Source organism: Festucalex cinctus, chromosome 3 (genome assembly GCF_051991245.1).
Source record: "Festucalex cinctus isolate MCC-2025b chromosome 3, RoL_Fcin_1.0, whole genome shotgun sequence".
Lineage (NCBI taxonomy): Eukaryota > Metazoa > Chordata > Actinopteri > Syngnathiformes > Syngnathidae > Festucalex > Festucalex cinctus.
Genome location: NC_135413.1, coordinates 31,613,344 through 31,639,320, shown reverse-complemented (window position 1 = coordinate 31,639,320; position 25,977 = coordinate 31,613,344). Strand labels below are relative to the sequence as shown.

The following is a 25,977-nucleotide window of genomic DNA, read 5'->3' as shown; positions in this document are numbered from 1 at the left end:
TCCCCTTTTCCCAAAAACCAGCAGCAGGTTCAACAGGTCACGCGTCGCTCGCATGTGATCTTTTGTCCTCGCCGCCGCTTGTCACGCTTTTCCTGTGAAGGGGCACTCCCAGGGTCCGCCAAAAACCAGAGGAGTTCTTCCAATCACTCTCCTGGCAACAATCCAGAACGCGGCGGTTTCGGGGGGGCGGGCTTCTCTGGAGAAATGGCATGCTGGTTTTTTTTATTTTTTGTTTTTTTTAACCTGTGGCATTTCGCACGATTACTGTCAATCGGAAGCAGACAACGAAAGCGTTTCTCCAAGCAAACTCGTGATGAAACGCGTACTTGCGAACGATTTGAACCGATCGATAACGATCGCGTGATGCGGCGCGGGGAAAACGAAGGCGATGCAATCGGAAACGTAACGCGAGTCCAAACGGCGCACGAGCAGTTTGAAAGGAAATTGTGGACTTTGAAATGATGACGGCTTGAAGATTAAGGAATATATTCCAAGCGGCGTTGCCATGACGAGGAATTTCACATCCCTGTGCCGTTTTTACCGCTCCCTGCTAGCTGATTTCTCGTACGTGTGAACCCGACCGACGTCGTCAACAACTGTTTTGAAATTGACGGCTGCTTCTTGGGTACCGACGATTGCGAAAATGCTAAAATGATCATCAATTCTGTTCACAGTGGAAGTCAACCTTAAACATTTCTTGACAATAATATGTTATGTGTGACCTCACTAGTCTAAATATTAGGGGTGTGCCAAAAAAATCGATTCATAAAAGAATCGAGATTCTCACTTATTAATCGAATCGAATCGATATTAATATCCAAAAAACTATTTTATTTCAATTAGAAATGAAGAAGAAGGGGAAAAGGCAGTTGTAGCCCACAATGCTGTTTTTGTGGAAAAAGGCACTTACAATACAAAATTCATAAATGTTTAAAAAAAAAAAAAAAAAAAAGACACTTTAATGTCTCTATTTGTCATTTTGTCTTGCAAAGCAGACTGGAGTCGATCAAAACAATTTTTTGCATATCTGTAAATTGAAGCAGAAATCATTTGTCAATCAAATCATTTTGAAATCGAAAATCGTTTGAATCGAGAATCGAAAATGGATTCTGAATCGAATCGCAGACCCAAAAATCGTAATCGAATCGAATCGTCAAAGATTCCCAGCCCTACTAAATATGACATTTTGATGAATATTACATTTGTGCAATATGAGTTAGGAAGCAAAATCCAGCCGTTTTGATCCATCTCAGGGGGGCGGCCATTTTGCCACTTGCCGTCGACTGAAGATGACATCGCAGTTACTCAGAGGGTCTCAGGCAACTGACCAATCACCGCTCACCTGTTTTCAGAAGCTGCGCTGTGATTGATACCCGAGAGTGAAGAACTTTGTGAACTTAGTAATTGGTGGTAGGCTTGCAAAGTGTGGTCTCTCTGAATTTGAACTTAGCATTCTATTCGTCCATCACTAGATGGCACTAAATTCTACACACTGTCCCTTTCAAATAAAATAATAATAATAATAATAACTAATAATAATAATACCTGCATTTTCATTTATGGTCCTCTTAAGATACGTTCTCGTGACAACGCTCAATAATCCCCACCCCGTCCACGCACGTGCACTTGTCTTTTTTTTATTTATTTTATTTTTTTTTTATTTTACCCCCCTCCGCTTTTTTCTATGTTGAAGCTAATCAGAATGACGATTGTAGGAAGGCGTTGCTTTCTCGGATCTGTCCCGCCCCAGCAGAATCTCAGCAAGAGTGAGAGTTTGTCGCACGTGCTCTTGAAAGGCCGCACGCCGGACCCGGTCCGTCTTTTTTTTTTTTTTTTTCTTCTTCTTCCAGATGTGTCGATTGTTGCCAAATTCCCACAAGTCGTCTCTGCTTCTACGCGCCGCCGCGCGGATCGCACGCTCTATTTTAGGAACGAGCTTCACGAGATCCCGCAGCGAAAGACGACTTTTTTTTTTTCTTTTGGGTCATCCCGCCTGTCATTATTGTGGCCTGGATGTTCAATGAGGGCTTTTTTTGAGCGACGCCAGGGCGACTGCACGGGCCAGTGTTTAATTGCCACAAGTGGCGTCAGAGTTCAGAATTGTGGGAGGACAAAAAAACTGGAACGCTGGAAACGCGCACTCAGCAGCCACGAGATTTTGATCGAATGAGATCTTAGCCATGAGCTCGGCAATCGTTTAGAATACGATGCAGTTCCGTTGGGCAACCACAACAATAAACATGTCAGCTCATCTCATTAGGTTGTGCAGGTGAACCCAATCAAGTGCTGTACTGTAAATATTGAATATTTTTAAATATTCTACTGATTTCATTATTATTATTATTAGGGGTGTTAAAAAAAAAATCGATGCGGCGATATATCGCGATACTACATCGCGCGATTCTCGAATCGATTCAATAATCGGCAGAATCGATTTTTTTTTTTTTTTTTTTTTTTTTTTTTTTTTTTTTTTTAGGATTCACACCTTGAGCATGGAAGAATGTTATATGAACGGCACATTAAGCCTTAATATTTTTATTTTAATGCTGTTCAAACATGAAACAGATTACAACCTCTATAAGACTGAAATTTCAGATAAATAAATAATACATTTTCATATAAATCTTACACTCTACAAGCTTACTGATTAGTATTTTCTAAATATGAATGAAAAAAAATCGCAACAATCGACTTATAAATTCGTATCGGGATTAATCGGTAGCGAATCGTGACCATTCGTATCGGGATTAATCGGTATCGAATCGAATCGTGACCTGTGAATCGTGATACGAATCGAATCGTCAGGTACTAGGCAATTCACACCCCTAATTATTATTATTATTATTATTATATTCTAGTTTAAATATTCTACTGATTAATCGGATAAAAATAAATTATAGCTGTCAAAATTAATCGATTATCAAATTAATGCAAAATTAAAATAAATCAGATTAGTCAATTAATCGATTGAATAATCGATTCTAAAAATATTCGATAGTATATAGCATTGAAGTGTGGAGATGTGCAGCCAAAACCTACACCGATTCCATCTTTTTTTTTTTAAATTTACAGAAACATGCAATTTGTGTCGTTTGCGGCTGCGGATACAGAGACCACACGAATCCATTATATGCAACTAAAAACTTTAAAATTGAAAGAATTGATGGAGTTTCACCGTCTTAAAATAATGTTTAAAGACCATCATGAAATTTTACCAGTTAATATAAAAACTAAATAAAAAAAAAAATAATAATAAAAATTTCATATGCAGTTTATAGACCAAAGTAAATTAGTAACAGCGGTGTGACTTTTTCCTTCGCAGTGACGGACAATGAAAGCACGCGCACATGCAGGATTTGTTGCTGCCGCCTCCACATTCCCGCATTGCACATCAGCGTGCATGTTTGGGATTTTCTCACATGCCTGTCCAGCTTTTCCTGACAGTTAATCCGCTTCAAGTCAACTTTTCCCAGCGTTGCACAATCTGCGACTCGTTAAAAGGATTTTTTTTGCGTGGAGAGCAGCAAAGTATAACGCTGCGCCGCTGCAAGTGGTTTGCGGGACTGTAGGAAATAACAAGGTATCAACAAGGGAAGCGCGGTTATTGTCTTTGTGGGTCTGCGGTCGGAGGAAAACGAGGATAGGAACTGCGCAGGGAATTCCTGAATGTAACAATTAGTTTGAAGTCCGCGGAAAAGTCCAAATATATCTTCTAAATTTGACACAGAATGGAGTACTGTTAAGTTACAAACCTGCCACATTAGAATAAATAACAAAATTGCAGAGTAAGTAAAATGAGGCTTGAGAATTGTGAAAAAAAAAATCGAGCGGTGGCGAGCGTGTTTGCTGAAACAACGGCACGCTCAACTGTCAATCAAATACTCGTACTACCACCTTGTTCTCCAACTTCCATGTTTCAACCACGAGTATATCCACTTTATAGCCTCCAATCACTAGATTCTATCTCTCTTCGTCATTGCTTGGCTTTTCCATACCGTGACAACAAGGCGCTCTAAAGCAGCGACGGCTGTCCGAAGCCACAGTCGAGTGGCATTTAAAAAATAAATGTGTGTGTATATATATATATTTTCCCTCCCTCCTTGCTTTTCAGTCCTTATCCGTGTGACGTGCATGCGCTCGCGCCCAACAACGAGGCACTCTAATAGCGACCACAACAGTGGCCAATGCAAAGGGACGATGAATTTTCAGGGGTTTAGGCACAACTCGCTAGCTAACTGTACGTTACAGTTGCATTGATGTGGATGAAGGCACTCAAGTTCTTATTTTGTGGGGGCGGGGCCACTGGATTTTAGCCACGCCCCCTGCAAAAAAATTAGAAAAACTGAAATGATTAAAAAAAACAACAACAACAGTTTAACACTGTATTTCCAGAACTATGTACAATCGTTGTCGGTCTTTGCACATTTTTGACAATTATCTCCAAATGAAAGCAACTAACGATGAACGTGATTATCAATGAATATGTTGACTATTTTGTCGATTTACATGTCCATGCGTTTATTCAGTAAACATGACATTATTCCAAATTGACATAAATTAATCATGATTCAGTTACTACTTTGGTTCATCATGTCATAAAATGTTTTTTTTTATTTTTTTCCCCGAAGTAAAAACAAATGTTTCATTTTGATTCAAGCCAACGATGATCAGTCCACTTTTGTGGCACACAACAGAAATCGGACAACACTTACTGTTGAGAAGATGAAGTTCCGAGCAATTGGACCATTTTCAATTAAAAAAAAAATATCAGAACAATTCATCGATTACCAAAAATAATTATTAATAACTAGTGTTATAATTGATTTGTTGTCAATTAATAATTGTACTGCGCCTCCAAACATGTATATTTAGAAACATATCTCTGGATTAACTTAACTCATTGACTCCCAAAAACGTATGAATACGTTCTATTTTAAGTGTCCCTAAGACGGATTTAGACGTTTTTGTTTTTTAATGTTTTTTTTTTTTATGATAGAGCATACAGAAGGCTTTGATGCAGCCCCTGAACTGCAAATAAGCAATGGTAGTTATTACAAAAACCGGCCAGCAGGTGGCAGCAGAGTATAAGAGATCAACCAGGGCCATGTTGCAACAAGCTCTTTTTTGCCAGTGTTTTCAACAGGTTTGTGAATAATGATGAAACTTAGCTAGATTCTAATGCTAATTGCTGCAAAACGGAAACGGTTACAAATATACTTTTTTTTTTTCCTGATGAAAGAAGAGACTTTAATTTTTCTTTTGGTAGGTTCCATGTTTTTATAGCAATAGAACACAATATTTTGTGGGCCTCGCAAAATCAGTCAAGAAGATCCAGTTCAACAGCCGGGAGGAAAGGGGGTTGCTTCAGTCAAAATGGCTGCCACTCAATGAGTTAATAACTAAAGACTCCGCCATACGACGCTTTACTTGATCTAATAAAGATAAGGAATATTTATAATTTCAATGAGACAAATGAATCATGTGAGCATTTCAAAAGAGGCGCTTGTTGTCTCCATCCTTGTCACCTTCGGTGGGTGGGAGTGGATGCGTTGAGCTTGACGGATTCGTCCGGGAAAGACTGATTGACAAGCCAGTTTACCTTGGGGGATGTTCCGACATCGCCACACGTATCCTCACGCGACGAGAGCCACTCGGTGCACGCCGCCCCCCATTTCGCATTTTGCTTTCCCGTCCCCCCCATAATATCGTGCCGATTATCATATCGTGAGTTTTCATATCGTATCGTGACGTCTGGATATCGTGACATCCCCTTTTGTAAACATCCCGCGAAAAAGCCGAACTTGTTGATCAGTGACGGATGATGTCAACAAATCTATCAGTCGGAAATCAGGTGCAAATCCGCTCGCCCCGACCAGAACCCGCCCCCCCCACCCACCCCCCCCACCCACCCCCACCCCGCTCTCTGCGTGGAACATTCCGAAAAGGAAGGACTATTTAGGGCCATCCCTCATTGCACTGGCTTTACTGGAAGCCAGCCCCCATACGCACGCACTAACCCCAAATCCCCCCCCCCCCCCCCCACAACAACACACACACAGCCACACGTCCCCGCTGTTCATGAATAATCCAGGCGAGCCGACAGGCCGCGGCACTCGGCTCGGCTCGGTGGGGGGAAGAGGCTAGAACAAAAGACGGCAGCTACGCTTGAGTAGGCACCGATGAGAAGACAATGGGGACTAGTGTGAGTACAGATGGGGGGGGGGGGGGGCACAAGAGGTGGAAGACTTAACAGCAAATCACATATCCGAGGATCCCAGTGCCGAAGAAGAGCAGAGCTGGGAATGTTGCCGGCCTCGGCTTCAAAAAAAAAAAAAAAAACATAAATAGGAACTAACCTCTCATCTCTCCCTGCAGATGTTTGGTTTGCCAAAGCACAAGATTGGTGGGGGGAGGTGATGCGTGAAAACAGATCCCTTCAGTGAAGCTTAAAAGGGTTGGAACTCTGTTTAACCCCATCAAAGATGAGCCGCTTTTAATATGCTTTGAGGAGTTCAAAATAGATTTAAAAAAAAAATGTAATATATATATTACGGAAGTGTATTGCATTCACTTGAAAAAAAAAACAAACTCCTGTTTTTCTGACTCATTTTTTTGGGGAGCTTTGTTTTTTTGAGTTTTTTTTTTCTGTTTTTCTCAATTTTTTTTTTTTTCTGTCTTACTGAATAATTTTTTCTGTCATTAAAAAAAATATATTCCGAAAAACAGGGAAAAAAATATTCATAAAAACAGAAAACAATTACTCAGAAAAACAGGGCATAAAATATTATTCAGAAAAAACAGTTGACACTCTGTTTTTTGGGAAAAAAAATTTTTTTGTCTTGTTTTCCTGAATAATATTCCACCCCCTGTTTTTTTCAGAGTAATTTTTTATTTTTATTTTTTTTAAAATATTTTTTCCCCCTGTTTTTCGGAATACATTTTTTTTATGACAGAAAAAAATATTCAGTAAAATGGGGGGGAAATTAGAAAAAAAACAGGAGTTTATTTTTATTTTTTTTCAAGTGAATGTAATATGCTTCCGTAATATATATATATATATATATATATATATATATATATATATATATATATATATATATATATATATATATATATATATATATATATATCAGCAACGGCGCCCTTTGTCCTCGATCAACCGCTGAGGAGCCCCCCCGAGATTTTCTGTTCCAGTCCAGTTCACACCTTCCAACGGCTTGAAAGTATTTGACATCTCCAAACGTGCCCGGAGGAGCAGATGTGGCCGGGCCGGGGCCACAGAAACAGTTATTGTATCGTGGAGGGGGTTACACGGTTACACTGACGCTTGCCCCCGTTTCGTCCAACGGCTAAACTTGGACCAAACGCGCGCAAACAGTGGGCGGCTGCCACTCAATTATATTGAAGTGCCCGTGCGTTCATCATGTATTGGGATGTTGCTAATACCCCATTAAGCCTTTCAGCAATTAATCATCAGATTAAATTTGCACACTTGTAATTAGGACACGGCGGAGAAGAAGAAGCCATTTAATGAATTCTTTCCTTCATAAGCGAGCCGGACAAACGCGTGTCCGCTTTGCATATCTCGAACGGGATGAGGACGACACGAGCGCTTTCAAAGTCGACGGGCAACATTTTGGAATGCGGCCGAACCTTCAACAATTCCTCACATATGACAATGCCGCCTTGCGTTACGAGCGACTCGAGCCAGTTTCAATTAGCCGATTATTTGAATGACTTTGACTTGCGAGTGCAAAGTTGAGATACGGGTGATTTATGGTGGCAGGTGACTCAACTCGCTTTCAAATCACGGCAGATATAATTGGTAAATATTAGGAATGGACTGATATGATTTCATTCGATTTTAAGAAAAAAAAACAACCCTTATTAGGATATTTAGGTCTTTCTTCAAAATGATCCATCATTGAGGAATAAGCGGTTCAGATAGATGTACTACTACTGCTACTTGAGTACTCCTACTGATTTTGGTCTGGGGGAAAAAAAAAGTAGTATCAAACATCCTTAGCCAATATTCTTAAAAAAAGAGCCCGTTTAATGTCACACACATCTGATGGTTAGTGTCCAAATAAACAGAAAGAGAATTAGGCGTTGTGTATTGAAAGCAACCATATTTCCTTACGCTACCTGAATGCCAACATGCAGTGGGAAACTCAAACATGGGCGCACGAGCTAACAATTAGCATCTATGTCCTGGTGTTGATTGTTACCCTTTAAGCAAGTGAACAACGAGACAGACAAACAAACAATACTCAACGACATATAATCTTTGTCTCCTACAAAAACCCATGTTTATATTAAATACATCTTTGACGTCTATTGCCGTCAATGGCAGTGAATGAGAAAAAAAAAATATTGTGTAACTTTTTTGTTTTTAAGGTTGGGACGGATTAATAGCATTTCCATTCATTTCAACCGGGGAAGCTGGTTTGAGTTACAAGTTAAATGCCGTATCTCAAGGGACCACCATATATCCAAATAAAGACGGCTATCAAATGATCAAGAGCAGCATTTATTGAATGCTTCTATGTGTCTTGATTTGCAACGGGATCAAAAATTGAAGCGCTTCCGACTTGTATTCGGTACGCACGAGTGGCTCCCATTTGACATAAGCTTCAGAGTGCTGGAACCGCTTTTCTCCGAGCTGTTAATAGATGTCAAATTAACACTTCCCGCCTGTACGCTCCGTGACTCATTTACTCTTTCTTTTCCCATTCGAACTTCAGTGTCGTCGCCTCGGCAGCCCTGTATGAACTGCTGTGTTTTGTTTTGTTTTAAGCCTCTTTGGGACTCTGGTGCAGATTGTCGTGTTACAAATGGGACGGGCATCGTAATTATAATCAATTCAAGAAGACCCCTAAAGTGAATTCAGATACTTGTTTGGAAATACTGTAGAGATTTGAAGAGAATAGATTAACTCATTCACTCCCGTTTACTGGATTTTGGCTGATTTTACAAGTACCACAGAATATTGTGTTCTATTCATACAAAAATATGGAACCTACCAAAAGAAGGCTCCTGTTTCATTAGATGAAAAAATGTATTTTTCTATCTGCTTCCGTTTTGCAGCAGTTAGCATTAGAATATAGCTAAGTTTCATCATTATTCACAAATCTATTAAGAATTGTAATTGAGCTTTTTTCAACATGGTCCCGGTTGATCTCTTATACTCTGCTGCCACCTGTTGGCCAGTTGTGTGAATAAATACCATTTCTTCAACCGTTCTTTGCAGTTGAGAGGCTGTATCAGAACCTTCTGTATGCTGTAGCATTAAAAAAAAGAAAAAAAAGAAAAAACGTATAAATACGTCTTTGGGACACAAAACATTTAAAATAGAACATATTTGTACGTTTTTTGGGAGCAAATGAGTTAAAAAGCGCTCGGACCGGTCTCACTTGTAGAAGCTGTTTTCTGGATGTTTTTCTGATCTGTTGATTTATTATGAGTCCATTTCTGTGTCATTTTTACACCCCCTCCCCCAAAATCGCAGACCTGCTGTCACAATGTGGTGTCACTGCATCCAAAGTCATCTTGAGAGTTTCATCGGGCTGGCCACTTTTGCGTAAATGAGACGTGCTGATAATTGTATGCTGGAAACGAGCACAAGTTCTAAAGTTCACACAATTGCGTCAGTGCGACATTATTGGCACGATCACTCGGAGAAATGTTGACACAAGAAAAAACAAAACGCTGAAACGGTGTGAAAGCGTTTTAGTCCAGTTTGTCAAGGTGAAGGCGCACTTTTGAGGACACATCGGGTTCCAAGCTGCGACTCAACCTTTTTTTTTTTTTGATTAATGTTCAGAGTCCAGCGGAGTTGTTGCGTAACTTTGTTGGGATTACATAACTGGCCATCGAACGTGCAAGGAGGATATATCCCACAGTGCTAAAAATGTCACCCGGCGGAACAGTAAACAGAACATTTGTAACCAAAAGTCAATAAGGCAATTGGGATCGGTTTTTCGTTGGATACTCAAATAATAGACTTCAATCTTGTTCCGTTTGTTCACTGCAAACACCGAAATCTTAACTAAGATATATTTCCAAAATGTAACCTAAATTTGCTTATTTTTACTTCAAATGAAATTGTCAGACAAGATCATTGTGCTTATTTTTACATACTTTTTACTTAATGATCTGATTTGATCAAGCCAGTTTGAAGTACCGTGAGGCTTAAAAACGAGCATTTCCCACATTTTAAAACGACAACTAACCAACTTCAAAGGACCCGAACCGGACTTTCATAAGATGAATTGTCTTATTTTAAGATTTTGCATCATCTAGAAATAGACCCCTTCAAAGTTTGTAAACAATGTGACGCAATTTAAAGGGCGGGGCTTAGCTGGAGGCAAAAACACCTCAGTGGCGTGTGAGTTCTAACATATTTTCACAGAAAGTTCACGTCGGAAAGGACGCGGAAAACGGCCGTTTGAGTTAATGTGTGAGTAAACTGATAAAAATAGAATAGAATAAACAGACAACCAGCGATGTTTACTTCTTGCTGCACTTCGTTGCCTCCAGCGGTTGTTTTTGCCGTCCAATAAACACCGTGACGTCATCGTGACGTAGGCCATGAAGATAAACGGGAAAATCACAAGTATGAAAACAATCAGACAAAAGTGGCTTCGTTAAGCTCATTTGTCATCTTTCCAAGATTCCAATATCCAAATTCAGTGTGCCTACCCTCAGACTTGGAGGTTGCGGGTTCAATCCCGGCCTGGGTCATACCAAAGACAATAAAAATGTGACCTGTTACTTACGTACCCGCTTGACACTCAGGCAAAATTATCCAAGAGTAAAACAAAAACAAAAAAACATATATATATATATATATATATATATATATATATATATATATATATATATATATATATATATAAAGAAAATAGTTCAATTTTTTACAGCTTGGAAAAAGTCAATATAACTTTTTTTTTTTTTTTGTATACAAATACTATTTTTAACACATTCATTGCCAGACCAGCAAAAAAAATGCATAATTTGACGTCTTTTTCCGTCAATGGCAGTGAATGAGTTAAACATGGTAAAAATCAATGAAGCAATTGTAAATTGTGGCTATAATGTACAGCAGGGGTGTCCAAACTTTTTCCTCTGAGGGCCACAGACAGAAAAATAGAAAGCTGCAAGGGCCACTTTGATTTTTTTTTAAAGTTATTTATTAACACATTCATTCCCAGACCAGCAAAAAAAATGCATCATTTGACGTCTTTTTCCGTCAATGGCAGTGAATGAGTTAAGACCACTGTGGTTGATATAGGAATAGTATTTTCTTATTTTTCTAAATTTTACAGGTAAATTTAAGTAATTTTTGTCTTGTTCTGTTTGAGAGATTATTTTGCTTATTTGAAGTAATAATTTTCTTATTTTTTACTATATTTTTTTTCTTAAATTTTCTACTAATGAATACAATTGTAATTATGTGCATAAAAAAAAAAAAAAAAAAAAAAAACTCGAATGAAAATGCTTCATTTCTTTATAGAAGCAGAATTCGCTGTAAGGGTTTTTCGGGTTAATCTTGTGATCCAGAAATGAAAACAGTCGTCGAGGAGGACTGGGACCTGACGGGTTAAACGCCATCTGGTTACATGAAGCTTGAGAAGGGAAAACGGGGGCCACCTCCAAACTGTCTGACCTGAGTGACATTGATTAGAATGAGAATGTGAAGTGTGCACGGCGGCGCATGGATGCACGTTTGAATGTAACGGTTGAGGGTGGGGGGAGGCTCGCTCGTACCGCCGCCTTGAGCCAGAAAGGGAGGACGAGGTGGCACGATTGCAATGCTGCTCCCGTCTGCACGGAGCCGTTCTGTCACTTTTCCCGTCTTTTTTTATTTTTGCACGGCAACTTGTTGCATTCTAATTGTGGTCGCGGCGGCTGCTGGATGTCCCTCAAAGCGTCGCGTCGCGTCTCACTCGCGCGCCCCTGCACTTTGATGCTTTTCACGGCTCTTAATTAGCCCCGATCCTCAAAGCAGACGTATGCGGACCACTTTTTGCGAGCGTCCAGACAGAAGTAGGTCAGAATTGATGGTCAGCCTCGTGTCTCAAGTGTCCGTGGCCTCGCGTTTTGCGGTTTTGGTGTTGACGTCGGGGTGGGCCGTGCTGTGGTGAAGCGGAGGATGATGCGGGGGGGTAGGGTGAATGGCATGCGTTGGGTTTCAGGAGGAGGGGGCTGGGGGGGGGGCATGACAGGAGCTGCTCATTGGCTAGCCGCTCCAAAAAAAACTGCTTATGGCTTTGCTGCATGACTGGGCATTTGTGACAGGCGTAGTCCTGCCTGCCACATCTGCCAGGGGCGCCGAGCCCTGAGCCAGTCAGCTTCTAATCAATCACTTACGAACGGTTGCTACGCGGGCAGCCTGACATTTGTTTTCCTTGAGTCCAGCAGTTAAAAAAACAAACAAAACAAAAAAAACGCCTGTGCTGCCCTCAGGTGGTTTTGGCATCAAATCTACAGAGTTACCAGTTAGTAGGGATGTAACGATAATCACAATATCGTGATATCGCTATATTAAAACTGCCCCAATATCGTCGTCGTCATGTTCACGATATATAAAGTCATACTTCACTTATTTAGTCCATTAAGGCAATAAAAAGCTAATATTTTGCCTATAATAGATTTTGATGTTTTTATTATTTTTCATGTACAATTAGTACCTTTAAAAACACATTTTGCAACTTGCTGTCGACTGAAAATGACATCACAAGGGCTCAGGTAACTAATAACAGCTCGCCTGTTTTCTAGGTTTGGTCATGTGACATTCACAAGCTGAGCTGTGATTGGTTACCTGAGCACTTGTGATGTCATTTTCAGTCGACAGCAAGTTGCAAAATGTGTTTTTAAAGGTACTAATTGCACGTGAAAAATAATAAAAACATCAAAATTTATTATAGGCAAAATATTAATGTTTCACTGCCAAAAATGGCTAAATAATTCAAGTATCTTAAATGCAACATATCTGTTAAAAAAAAAAAGAAGTCAGGTTTATTTCCATTTGTGCAGTTGTAGCTCCCTCTGGTGGCTAGTTGTTGTTTTTTTTAGTGCAATTTAATTTTCATTAGTGATGTTTTGGCCCTTCTATGTTTAAAATCTACGCCATAATTGGCAGATGAAGGGGCACGTAATATGCTTGTGAAGCGTTTTAAAGCAATTGTAGTTATTGCAAAAAACGGCCAGCAGGTGGCAGAAGAGTATAAGAGATCAGCCATACTGCAACAAGCTCTTTTTGCCAGTGTTTTCAACAGGTTTGTGAATAATGATGAAACTTTAGCAATATTCTAATGCTAATTGCTGCAAAATGGAAATGGATACAAATATACTTTTTTTTTTTTTTTTCCTGATGAAAGACGAGAGTCTAATCTTTCTTTCGGTAGGTTTCATGTTTTTATAGCAATAACAGAATATTCTGTGGGCTTTGCAAAATCAGTCAAAATCCAATAAAACAGACCGGCGCAAAAGGGGTCGCTTCAGTGAAAATGGTTGGGAGTGAATGAGTTAATGTTTAGTCTAGTCTATTTTCGTCCGGTGGAAAATGTGTGTTGACGAAATTATTTTTGTTTAGTTTCCGTTGACGAAATGAACAATACCTGCATGTAAAAGAAGGATGATCGTTATTATCTAGGACATTCGATCAACAAATATGCTCCGTTTTGAGGGCAAAAGGGAGCCGCTGTGTTGTAAAGGACGCATTACCTGCTCGGTAATGACTTCCTGAACTTTCTGTTTAGCGGAAGTGGGTTTTGGGGTCATTTTATGTAACGCGGCCCCAACAGAGGTAGTAGCCTTCACCATGCTGGTGCAAGTTTGTTGCCATGGGAACATGGACAGCCCATGATGAATGGGGGTATCGCACAAGTTTAAAACAAAACAAAACAAAAACTGTCTGCCATTGTTATGTTTTGCCTTTCAGACAGGCTCCTCCCACCAATGGCAACAGGTCACCATCCTTGACCTGGGAGGTTCTATGGCGACGTTGGGATTGCACATGATTTAGGTTGTGTGAACCACCATCAGCAAACGAGTCAGGAGTCGTCAAATAAATTAGTAGTCGGGTTCATCGAGTGTTTCTTCCCGCACTCAAATGATTTTGAATCATCATTGAATCATCTGGGATTGATCAAGCGCGCATATTTCAAAACAAACTGGCAATGCCAAGCGCATAACAAGGCACGTTCGAGGCCACTGGAAGGAAACGCTGTCAAACTTTTTAGATGTAGAAAGCAACTTGAAACTGTGGAGGTTAGATTTGAACCGCTCAAAAAAAATACGTTTCCCGTCCTCCAGATCGACGTTCTGATAATTCTCTCCATTTTGAACTTTTTTGCAGTATATTAAGATCCCGACTTCGGAATCGCCCGACGGATTCAGAGTCTTCTCGTTCTACCTGTCCAGCGACAGCAAAGACAAACCTCAGTCCAGCTTCGACTGCGTTCATCAGTTTGTTTCAGGGTAAGCAGAGCAAACCAAACTCGTTTGTTTATTCATGTCAATGCTCTCAGCTCATGCTTGACCATCAAGCAGTGAAAGAACCAGTTGGGAAGAAAATAAGTCCTCAAAGAGGATTTAATAATTATTTGTGAGCAGTATTAGCAGTACGCGCAAAGCTAATGGGGCGAAACGCCTCAAGGGTTGAATTGAGAGGCCGAAAGCAATTCACGAGGTTTATTACACTCTTAAAGGCCATAAAAGTGTGAGATAAATTAACCGCTGTAACTTTAATCTTTCAATGTTAGCTAGAAGTTAGCTAGTTGGTTGCTAGCTTGCTCGTGACTAACATTAGCTTGCCAACTCCACTGACTGGAATGTACAATCTAGTCCTCCTTGAAATCTGTACAATATTGAGGTCACGCGTCATGATGGTTTGACCTTTTGTGCATTAAATTTACAGAAGTGATGCTTTCCAACAAATACATCCAAAGAACATGTTAGCCGGTCGCCAGTTAGCTTACGAGTGACGAATGTTAGCATCCAACTCCACTGACTGGAATTTAAAATGTCTTCCTCCTTGAAATCTGTACAGTATTGATGTCACGCGTAATGATGGGTTGACCTTTTGTCTCCCTGATGCGTTAAATTAGCGGAAGCGATGCTTTTCAAGAAATACATGGAAAGAGCATGTTGAGTACAGCGTGCTCGAAATGCCACTCCGTACTCAGTCTAGATCTTAAAGATGTGAAACGATACAAGTTGTTGGTGGTTTTGACTCATAGAATTCACGAAACCCGTGCTTTCCATTAGAGATAGACCGATAAGGTTTTTTCGGGCCCGATACCGATACCAATTATTAGTAGCGAAGGATGCCGATAACCGATATTTGGAGCCGATATTCAATTTCACTAAAAAGGGACATAAAAAAATACAAACTCCAGCTCTTATCTTTTTATTTTACATTTTTTATTTTTTTATTTTTTTTATTTTAAAGCATACGTTTATTGAGCAACTTTTAGGGTTAGTAAAATATTTTTTAGTTTTTTTTTTGTTTTTGTTTTTTCCCCCCAAAATCTTAGTCAATAGACAAGTTCTGGGATCTCCCAGGCGCAGTAGCATGTTTTCAAAAGTTAAATAAAAACAAAGAATTATTTTCTTCACAAAATAAAAGTCTTCCAAAATTTCAAAATATCCAAAGTATTAAATTTTTACTTATCTTAGTTTTAATTTCAATCAAAAACAGAAGGTGCAGACAGTTCCCAGGGTCGACAAAAATGAAAATAAAAACTTTTTTTTTTTTTTAATTTACATTTAAATTAGTTCCCTGAAGTTAAGACTTAAAAAAAAATGGATCTATTATCGGCCATATGATTCTTCAAAATGGCCGATGCCGATATTTCTCGAAATGCTGAATATCGGCCCAGCCGATAATCGGTCTATCCCTTCTTTCCATGAATAAAATCAAAAGAGGCGCTTGTGTTGTGTTCGTAAAGACCTGAAAAGCAGCAACCGGTGTGCGTCGAAATGATGCTTGACAAAGAAGCAATCAAAGAGGCTTTTTGTCCTATTTGTAATACTTTTGCGAGTCATCGAGCACACGTTTGTCATCGTTGCATGAAAGCGAGGGCAAGGATCAGCTGGAGGGCCAGGGAAGCATCCAGGACAAGATCACGGTTTGCGCCACCGATGACTCCTACCAGGCCACGCGGGAGCGCGTGTCCCAGGTGGAGAAGGACATCTGGAGCCGCTCGGCCATCGAGATCAAACCGGGGCCAAGTAAGTCTCGCCTGCTTGCATCCCTTGGTGTTTGTGCGAGTGTCTTGTGCAAATGTATTTTCCGCCCAGGCGCTTCCTGGGAACGTGGCGTTCCAACGTCTTCGACCTACGGCAACCTCCAAAGTATGGCTTAAAGTTGGAATGAGATTTTGGCCTGTAAGATATCGAGAAGCAGTGCCGGGCCCGGTCCGTCCGAATTAGTTGCTGCAACAGGAAGAAAAGAAAGGGCCTCTGTTTGCTTGCCGCTCTCACTTTCTGACTGCTACTCGTGCCGCCAGACTCGCTTCACAGCGTTTCGAGCGCTTTTTTACGATTAGGAAGAACGCGCTACGTATCGTTCGTCACAACCGCTTGCATCAAATCTTACGCCTGTAAAAAAAAAAAAAACATGCGTATTTGTAAGTGAATTAGGGCTCGCACTATCGAGTATTTTTAGAATTAATTAATCTATCGTTTATTCATTTGATTAATCGGCTAATCAGATTCATTTCAATTTTGTATTAAAGTTTATGCAAAAAAGCATTTTTTTCCCCCTATATTACTGTTTATTAACCAGTGATTCGTTCATTCTATTCATATAGTTATTGGAAAAAAAAAAAAGGTGGGGGGGTTGATGTTGCACATTGTTACTGGTCCGGTCATTATTTTCCAAAGTAAAAACACAAAAAATAATCAGTCTTCTTTGATGAAGGCTTACAGAAATCCGTGAGCAATTACAGTTGATATGCTGAAATCAGAAGATTTGCACAATTTTAACTTAAAAAAAAATTGCTCCAAATGATTACTCGATCAGTAACTCATTTGCTCCCAAAAACGTATAAATACGTTCTAGTTTAAATATTACCGTGCCCCCAGAGACGTATTTATACGTTTTTTGTTTTGTTTTGTTTTTTTGGTATTTTTTTATGCTAGAGCATACGGAAGGCTTTGAAGTAGCCTCTCAACTCCAAAGAACGGTTGAAGAAATGGTAGTTATTACACAAACGGCCAGGAGATGGCAGCAAAGTATAAGAGATCAACCAGGGCCATGTTGCAAAAAGGCTCTTTTCCACACTGATTTTCAAAAGATTTGTGAATAACGATGAAACTTTAAGCAATAATCTAATGCCGATTGCTGCAAAACGGAAACTGATACAAACTTACTTTTTTTTTTTTTTCCCTGATGAAAGAAGAGACTAATCTTTCTTTTGGTAGGTTCCATGTTTTTCGAGCAAATCGAACATCATATTCTGTGGGCCTTGAAGCAAAATCAGTCAAAATCCAGTAAAACAGCCGGGAGCGTCAAAATGGTTGGGAGTGAATGAGTTAAAATAGTTGTCCATTTAATTGGATCATCAATTAATCGGTTCATTTTGACAGCTCTAAAGTGAATAGAAGACTTGATTTTGGATATTCTGCTGGTTCTGTGAACTTACCTCACCTTAAAATACCAAATAAATACCAACAAGATTGTTCTTATCACTGAGCAAAATTTTTGTTTTGTTTTTGATGTCAGGCAAGTGCGTGAAGGTGCAGCGGAAGCAGGGTCCGTTTCCAGGCTCGGATAGCAGCAGCAGCAACAGCAACAACAAGCACTCCCCCAGCAATAAGAGGAGCCTGGTTCCCAGCCCTGTGGCACACCGGCCCTTGCGGGACCGCCTCATCCATCTGCTGGCCTTGAAACCGTACAAGAAACCCGAGCTGCTGCTGTGGTTGGAGCGGGAGCGGGCCGGTCCAAAGGACAAGACGGAGCTGACCTTAGTGCTGGATGAGGTGCCGTGTTATAGTTTGGGAATTTTGCATTTGGATTTCGTTTTGAGGATTTTTTATTTTTTATTTTTTTAATTGAGTTTGTTTTAATTAGTTTTCAGGGTGGTTCTGTTAGTTGTTATTAGTTTTAGTTATTTAATAAATGCTTCGTTCTAGTTTAGTTGGTTAGTTTTAGTATTAGTTTTATTTTAATTTTATTATTATTATTTTTTTAAATATGTATTACTTGTGCACAATATTCATGAAAAACACTATGGGAGCGACATCATCTGAAGGTGCTTTTCTATTGGCTGCTGCGAGATGATGTCACTTTTGCACGACACACTTTCAAATGTCCTTTTTTTCCGGTTAATATCAAAATAAATCTATTTAAAATCACATTTAAAATCATCACCAAACGCTCATGCATTAAATTAACACATTCACTGCCAGCCCAGCAAAAATGCATTATTTGACTTATTTTTCCGTCAATGGCAGTCAATGAGTTAAGATGAGATGTAACCAAAATTGACGGATTTTTAAGCAAAATTTGCCTTAAAAAAAGAAAAAAGGAAAAAAGGAGGCTGCAATATAATCACTAAATATATTGGCACATTGTGTTTAACACATTCACTGCCAGCCCAGCAAAAATGCATTATTTGACGTCTTTTTCCGTCAGTGGCAGTCAATGAGTTAATTACCAAAGACTAAAACACAGGACGTTTTTTGCTATAATTATAGTTTTAGTTTTCCTTTTTTGAAAAAAACAAAACCATTTTTGTTTTTATGTTATTTTGATAACGAAATTGTTTTTTGAATATTAGTTTTGTTTTTTTTTCGTTAGTTTTAGTTAACTAAAATAACCTTGGTTGGTTGTGTCTGTTGTTCTTCATCATGCTGTTTTATTAATGCAGGATTATTATTTTTTTTATTTTTTGGGGGGTCTTTCTCAGGTCGGCAAGCTGAACGTGAAAGACAACAGCTATTGTCTGAAGGATGAGCTCTACAGACACGTCCAGAGAGACTGGCCGGCTTATCTGGAGGAGGAGAAGCAACTCGTCAACAGGCTTCTGATCAGGTGGGTGAAAAAGACATTTCAAACCTTTGCCACATTTCCAGACTTGGTTGGAAATGTGTTCAAAATGTGCCTCATCAGCGCTGAGCGACATTTTGTTCATCTTTCAAAACGAATCGAAAGTGGGACAATAAAAGTCAGGACCAAAAGGAAGACCCGATTCTCTACTTTCACCAGAAACATTTTTCATTCAGAGCAGCTGCTCGTTTATGAAGAAAATATTAATCATCATTAGGACAATCATTTGTTTCAAGAAAATGTTATTAAGACAAATACATTTCTGTACAAGTTCCTTTTGGACCAAACAAGATTTATTAAATTAATCATTTAAAAAAAGGGTACAAATATAATTTTAAACACCTGAAAATTAGTATTAATAATCTTTGTATTTTTTTTACAATGATGCCAATATTGTAATTGTGGAGTGTAATAATTGTAATAGAATTTCAATTAATTGCACAATCCGTGCGAGATGTATTGATTTCATTCACCAAAAACACCGTTTTCTGACGCCCCCAAAAAATCTTTAAAAAATATAAACAAATAAAATATTTTTGTAAATAAAAACGCGTCAAGCAGAACGGTGACTGGCACAAGTAATACAAAAAAAAAAAAAAACTAATACTGAAACTAACTAAAATTAAACTAGAATGAAGCATTTATTAAATAACTATAACTAATAAAAACTAACAGAACCACCATGAAAACTAATTAAAACTCCAAAATTCCCAAACTATAATAACCCTGGTTGCCATTGATCCAAATTGTTTGTACTTGAGTTTGTTTGAGTCCGGATACTAATTTGTATCTGAATTGAAAATGTTTTTACAATGATGCTGATTTTGTAATTGTGGAGTGTAATAATTGAAATTGTAATTGAATTTGGCTTAATTGCACAGCCTTATTGTTGACCACATGTGGGTTTTAACTCGTGTTGTAATTTATAAATGAGCTAATGATTACTGTCGATGTGCTATTATGTAAGCTCGTTCTGCTTTGCAGTAAGCACATTGCACTTTTATATTCTTGTTTTTTTTAACGCGTGAAATGATCTGACATTTTCTAAAAATGATCCCTGCAAAATCTCACGGTGGCGATTTTGTTGTTGTTGTTGTTGTAATTGAAGCGATTGAAATAATTGCCGCCGCCTCGTGTCAACGTTCTCTGGAATGTGTTTTCGTCTTCCTCCTCATAAATCCACCGCTGTCAGCTTTATGAGCCCCATTCTGCCCTTTGACCCGCTGGTTGACCTGCTGTCTGTGCTCTTCGTCCCGTCTTCAGGAAGCTTCAGCCGCTCCTCCACGGCGGCGGCCAGTTGAAAAGTCCCCACGCCAACCCGCCGTCCCACAAAAGCGCCGGGGATTCTCCGTCGCAAGTCAGTCCCGCCAAGACTCTCTCGGCGGTAATTGCTCACCTTCAACACTTTGGGGTTTTCGCTCTCAGATGAAGAGGCCAAGCGGGAAGGGAATTTTCCTCAGTTGGCAGGTAGCATGTGCCCAAGCACGACCTTCACCATAAATGAGAATGAAATGAAATGAGGACTTTGTGAGACTTGATTCTCTGCATTTTTGCGCTAGCCGAGTAGCAAGAGTCAGTCGATAAAGCAGCAAGTCGGCACATTAAAAAAATGTTTAGGACGAGCATTTATTATGATTATTTTTTTTAGTACAAATCAAGAAAATATTAAGACAAAAAAAAAAAGAAACCCTATAATTATGCAAGTTCCTTTTGGATGAAACAAAATTTATTAAATTAATTATTTTTAAAATAATGTAAAAAAAAAAAAAAAAAAAAGGTGCAAATGTATAAATTTTAAACAATTCAAACATCTCAAAATTATTCTTATTTTTTTTTTACAAATAGGCTGACTTTGTAATTGTAATTTTGTATTAATTGAAATTGAATATTGATTAATTGCACAGCCCTAAAATACAGTATGTAAGTTAATATCCTAACAATATTTGAGACTTCATTTCACATACGATGATTGACTTTCCATTGAACTTCATATTGATTGTCTCACGTAGACGTTAAGACGTGTTGTTAAGCGCCCACCAAAATTTATTTGAGAAATAAATAAACCCTCACTTAGCAACACAATTCAATTTGTAAACCGACTGTGTACAGCACATATATATATATATATATATATATATATATATATTCTTTTTTTTTTTTTTCGGTATGATTTTAAGTTTATTATGAATGCTTTTTCCTTCTTTTTTTTTTCTTCATTTATGAATTTTTGTTCTCATGCTAAAATGGTCCATTTCCCTGCAGAAGCGCCCTCTGCCTTTGGATGCATCCGCCTTTCAAACCCCCAAAAAACAGCGACTAATAGACCACCCTTTGGCCCGGCAGTCCCCACCCGACGGAGACCGCGACCGCGACAAAATCAACAATCACTTCCCGGCGTGTGCGAACGGTCTGCACTCGCCGCACAAACTGAGCGTCTCGTCGTCGTCGTCGTCGTCGTCGTCGACTCCCCCCAAAACGGAGAGGGCGGAGTCGGCTCCCAAGGCGCTCAGCCCCAAGTCCCCGCGCGTCGTCGACGCCGCCTCGCACCTTTGCACCGACCAACAACTGCCCAACGGCCTCCATAAAAAGAAGAAGTCGAAAAAGCACAAAGAGAAGGAACGCGAGCGCTTGAAAGACGAGTGGATGGAGACCAGCCCGGACATGAAGAACAACCAACAACATCTTAAAGGTAAAAAGAAAAAGAGTTCAATCGTCTTCTTGGAATTTCGCGACGTTTGAGCGGATACTTGAGCTATTCATCCAAATTCAAGTAAAATTTCAATTATTGCAAAATTATTCAATTACATTATTCATGCTAATTTTTGAGTTTTTTTTTTTTTTTTTTTTAATAACTCATTTAATAAATTTGGTTTCATCCAAGAGGAATTATCGTGTTTTAAAGAATTTTATTTGTTTATTTGTTTTTTTTTTTTACGTTTAAACATTTTCTTGCTTTCTTGCAAAAAAAAAAAAAAGATCGTCCTACCACACTCCAACTTGAAGTTCCTGCCAACATAAATAAAGAAATAAATATTATAAATTCTGTTTGGTCCAAACGGACCTCTCATAATTACAGTGTTTCTATTTTTTTTGTTTTTAAGTTAGCGTTTTTAAAGGTACTAATTGTACATGAAACATAATGAAAATATCAAATTAATTATAGACAAAATATTAATGTTTGAATGCCAAAAATGGCTAAATAAGTCAAGTAATAAATGCTTTGTTTTAGTTAGTTTTTTTTTTTTTTTTTTTTTTAAACTGTGTGACATGCTTTCAAATGTCCTTTTTCCGGTTAATATCAAAATAAATCAACTTAAAATCATATTTCAAATCATCCCCAAAGGTTCATGCATTCAATTAAAATTACCAAAGACTAAAACGAAAGACATTTTTGCTATAATTATAGTTAGTTTTAGTTAGTTTTGTAAATATAAAATGTAGTTTTTGTTTTCTAAAAAGCCTTTTTGTTTTTATTTTATTTCGTCACCCAAAATAGTTTTTTCAATTGTAGTTTTTTTTTTGTGAGTTTTAGTTGACTAAAATCACCTGGTTGATTGCGCAACAGCCGGGCGCCGCCCTCCTCCGCTCGCTCCAGCGAGTCAGCATGGCTCCTCCTACTCGGAGCTTCTGACGTCAGCGCCCGCCTCGGATCACGTTTCCGCTATCGGGAGCCGCCATAAATCATTCTCAATCGCACTTTTGAAAAAGATGTGCCGCCCGCTCGCTCGCTCGCTCTTGTCGCATTTGCATGAAGGCCAAAACGAGCTCAACTTGTTGTTGTGTGCGCTTTTCTTCTTATAGGAGAGAAAACACCCGTGGAAGCGACCACAAAAGAGGAGCTGCCCGACTATTTATTGTGAGTTTTCAAAACTTTGGATTGGATTTTCTTTTGTATTCATTTGAAAAGCTGCATTCCGCATGAGTTGACGTCAGGCTCGGCTTCAAAACATTCACATCGAAATCAATAAAAACTCGTCTGCGCTCGCAAATCTTCCCAGAAAAAGTCACTTTGAAAACAAAATGATCTGATGTCTTGCATTTAATCCAGGGGTGTCCAAACCACGGCCCGGGGGCCATTTGCGGCCCGCCGTCCATTTTTCAGTGGCCCCGCGACATGTGCTCAAAATAGCATTTGACTCAGTTCAAATAAAATAAACAAAAATGTTTGGGGATGGTCAAAGTAAGAAGGGAGGGTGTCAAAAAACAGGTGCCATTAACTCATTCACTCCCAGCTATTCTGGGAGAATATTGTGTTCTATGGCTATAAAAACATGGAACCTACCAAAAAGAAAGTCTCGTCTTTCATCAGTAAAAACAAAAAAAAAAGGTATTTGTATCTGTTTCCGTTTTGCAGCAATTAGCATTTAAGTTTCATCATTATTCAAAAACCTGGTGAAAACACTGGCAAAAAGAGCTTGTTGCAACATGACACTGGCTGATCTCTTATACTCTGCTGCCAGCTGCTGGCTCTTTTTTGTAATAACTACCATTGCTTTAAGTGACCTTTTCAGGTCAGAAGCTGTATCAAGCCTTCTGTATGCTCTAGCATTTAAAAAAAAAAAAGCACGTTTTTGGTAGGGAAGGACAAAATATTAAAAAAAAAACGTATTTATACGTTTTTGGGTATGAATGAGTTAAAGGTTATCTTAGTTTGTTTTTTTTTTCATTAGTTTTAGTTAACTAACATTCAATAAACAATAAAATAATAACAAAAATGCTTTTTAAAAAACGAAAACTGGTGTTTTTTTAAATATTGCACACAAGTAATACACATTTTTTTTATAAAAAATAATAATATTAATACTGAAACTAAACAATTAAACTAAAACTAAGCATTTTTTTAAAGAAGTAAAACTAATAAAAACCAACAGAACCACCCTGAAAACTAATAAAAACTAACTAAAATGACAAATTCCAAAACTATAACAACCCTACTGCCATATTACAAATAAATTGATTTATATACCGTAACATTTTTCTAAATATGTAAAAGCACAAATAAATTATTTGTACAATTTTTAGGACTAAACACAATTTCTCTTCATAACATTACGTGGCCCTTGCGTCCTTCTGTTTTTCTGTATGTGGCCCCTCAAATGAAAAAGTTTGGCCACCCCGATTTAATCCATCATCTGTTCAACTCATCAGGCGACAATAACTCATGCCGCTATCCTACGGCTCCACCTGCTGGACGATTTGGGCATGACAGCTTAGAAAAAACAAAACAAAAACAAGTCTCGTAGTTGTTTTGCTTCCCTTTTTTTTTTTTTTTCTTCCCATCAGAAAATACGGCTCAATCACAGCGGCGGAGCAACGCGAGCGATACAAAGACGACTTCTGCTCCGAGTACGACGAGTACCGAGCGCTGCACGACCGCATCGGCGCCATCACCGAGATGTTTGTTCAGTTGGGCTCAAAGATCAACACGCTGCCGCCGGGCACGCAAGAGTACAAGGTACTCGGAAGCGCCGAGCCGCCGGTTGCAGCCGGTTCTCGTCGGAACGCTTCTGATAAGAAAAAAAAAAAAAAAAAAAAAAAAAAGCTATTGGCTCCTTAATACCTTTTTTGAAATGTTTTGCAGCTAATGGAGGAGCAAATACTACAAAAGTACCGCAAGTATAAGAAGGTACGTATCAACCGGTTACGTGCACTTGAGTCACATCAACACAAATTTTCCATCCTGCCGATCGTTCAGTCTCACGTTTGTCATGCGACTTTTTCTGGTTATTTGCAATTCACATTTCACACGCATTCACCTTGAAAGGGCACCAGAGGGCGCCGTTTCCCAACACAAACAAAATGCAGCTTTTGAAGCGTGAGGAACATGAAAATGATCCACGGATGCTTACCATGGAATTCAGCTAGTCAAAGCGGGCCAACATTTTATTTGTGACAAAAGACAAAAAAAAAAAAAAAAAAGGATGAGGCATTTGCTTGATGAAAATATTATATTACAGATGGTTGTATTTATAAATATTGATTTTTTTTTAATGGAAAGGGAGAATCTTTTTATGCATGTTATGAACTCCGCATTTTCAATCAATAATGCAAATTCCAAGTGGAGATTCCCTGACTAGTTTCCTTCTCATCTTTTCATCAGCTTTGGAGGGACGTTATCATTATTATTAATAATGTCATAGTCTTTAGTTTATTTTCACCACTTGATAACTGTTTTCTAGGGCTGGGTTTAAAAAAAAAAAATCTAATAATCAATATCAAATTGATTTTCCTTTTTGAGCCTGATATTGATTCATAAAACCATCATTTGATTATTTTAAGATTTTTTTTCCCACATAAATTCATAAGAAAATAACATTTTAAAGGCCTTTTTTTTTTTTTTTTTGGTATCTTATATTTTTATTTTATTTTTTTTATTTAAACTTCACATTAATTGAAAAGTATTTTTCTTACATTTATGAAATGACTTATTGCATTTTAGGACAATACAGATTTTTAAGAAATTTATATTGACAATTATTGAATTAGAATGAAAATATCTTCATTTCTTACATTGCCGATGTCAACATTTGTGTAGCACTTAAGTGATTATTAAAACGTGTTACTTCCATTCATAAACGAAATTATTTAACCAGTTGCTGCCTCCGCAAATTGTATTTAATTTGGAATTTAATATTTGTTGAGTTTTTGTAATGTCCTTGATATTTAACTAATTTGCTCCCAATAACGTGTAAATATGTTTGTTGTTTTTTTTTATGTGTAAGTGTCCCAAAGACGTATTTATACGTTGTTTTTTTTGTTTTTTTGTGCTAGAGCATAAAAGAAGCGAACAGAATTGCTTCTGTGAAAATGGCTGGGAGTGAATGAGTTAAAGGGATACGTGACTCTTTGAGCCATTTTCAGCAGTAAAAAGTTATTTATAATTAATGTGGCAACTTCAGTATTTTTCATGTACAAGT

At 38.4% G+C, this 25,977-nt stretch overlaps 1 protein-coding gene across 3 annotated transcripts in view; it reads left to right on the top strand.

The window, feature by feature from the left end:
• LOC144016457 (RNA polymerase II elongation factor ELL) overlaps window positions 1-25,977 on the top strand; it is an 88,401-nt gene that overhangs the window by 7,467 nt on the left and 54,957 nt on the right. For all 3 annotated transcript variants that reach the window (XR_013282914.1, XR_013282915.1, XM_077517627.1), the window contains exons 3-12: window positions 14,363-14,484; window positions 16,085-16,239; window positions 16,309-16,362; window positions 17,735-17,991; window positions 18,921-19,045; window positions 20,324-20,444; window positions 21,323-21,749; window positions 22,862-22,916; window positions 24,344-24,515; window positions 24,642-24,686. Coding sequence is in view for 1 of the 3 variants with exons in the window: in XM_077517627.1 (XP_077373753.1) it covers window positions 14,363-14,484; window positions 16,085-16,239; window positions 16,309-16,362; window positions 17,735-17,991; window positions 18,921-19,045; window positions 20,324-20,444; window positions 21,323-21,749; window positions 22,862-22,916; window positions 24,344-24,515; window positions 24,642-24,686 (1,533 nt within the window). In the remaining 2 variants the exon portion in view is untranslated. The remainder of the gene's footprint in view (window positions 1-14,362; window positions 14,485-16,084; window positions 16,240-16,308; window positions 16,363-17,734; window positions 17,992-18,920; window positions 19,046-20,323; window positions 20,445-21,322; window positions 21,750-22,861; window positions 22,917-24,343; window positions 24,516-24,641; window positions 24,687-25,977) is intronic.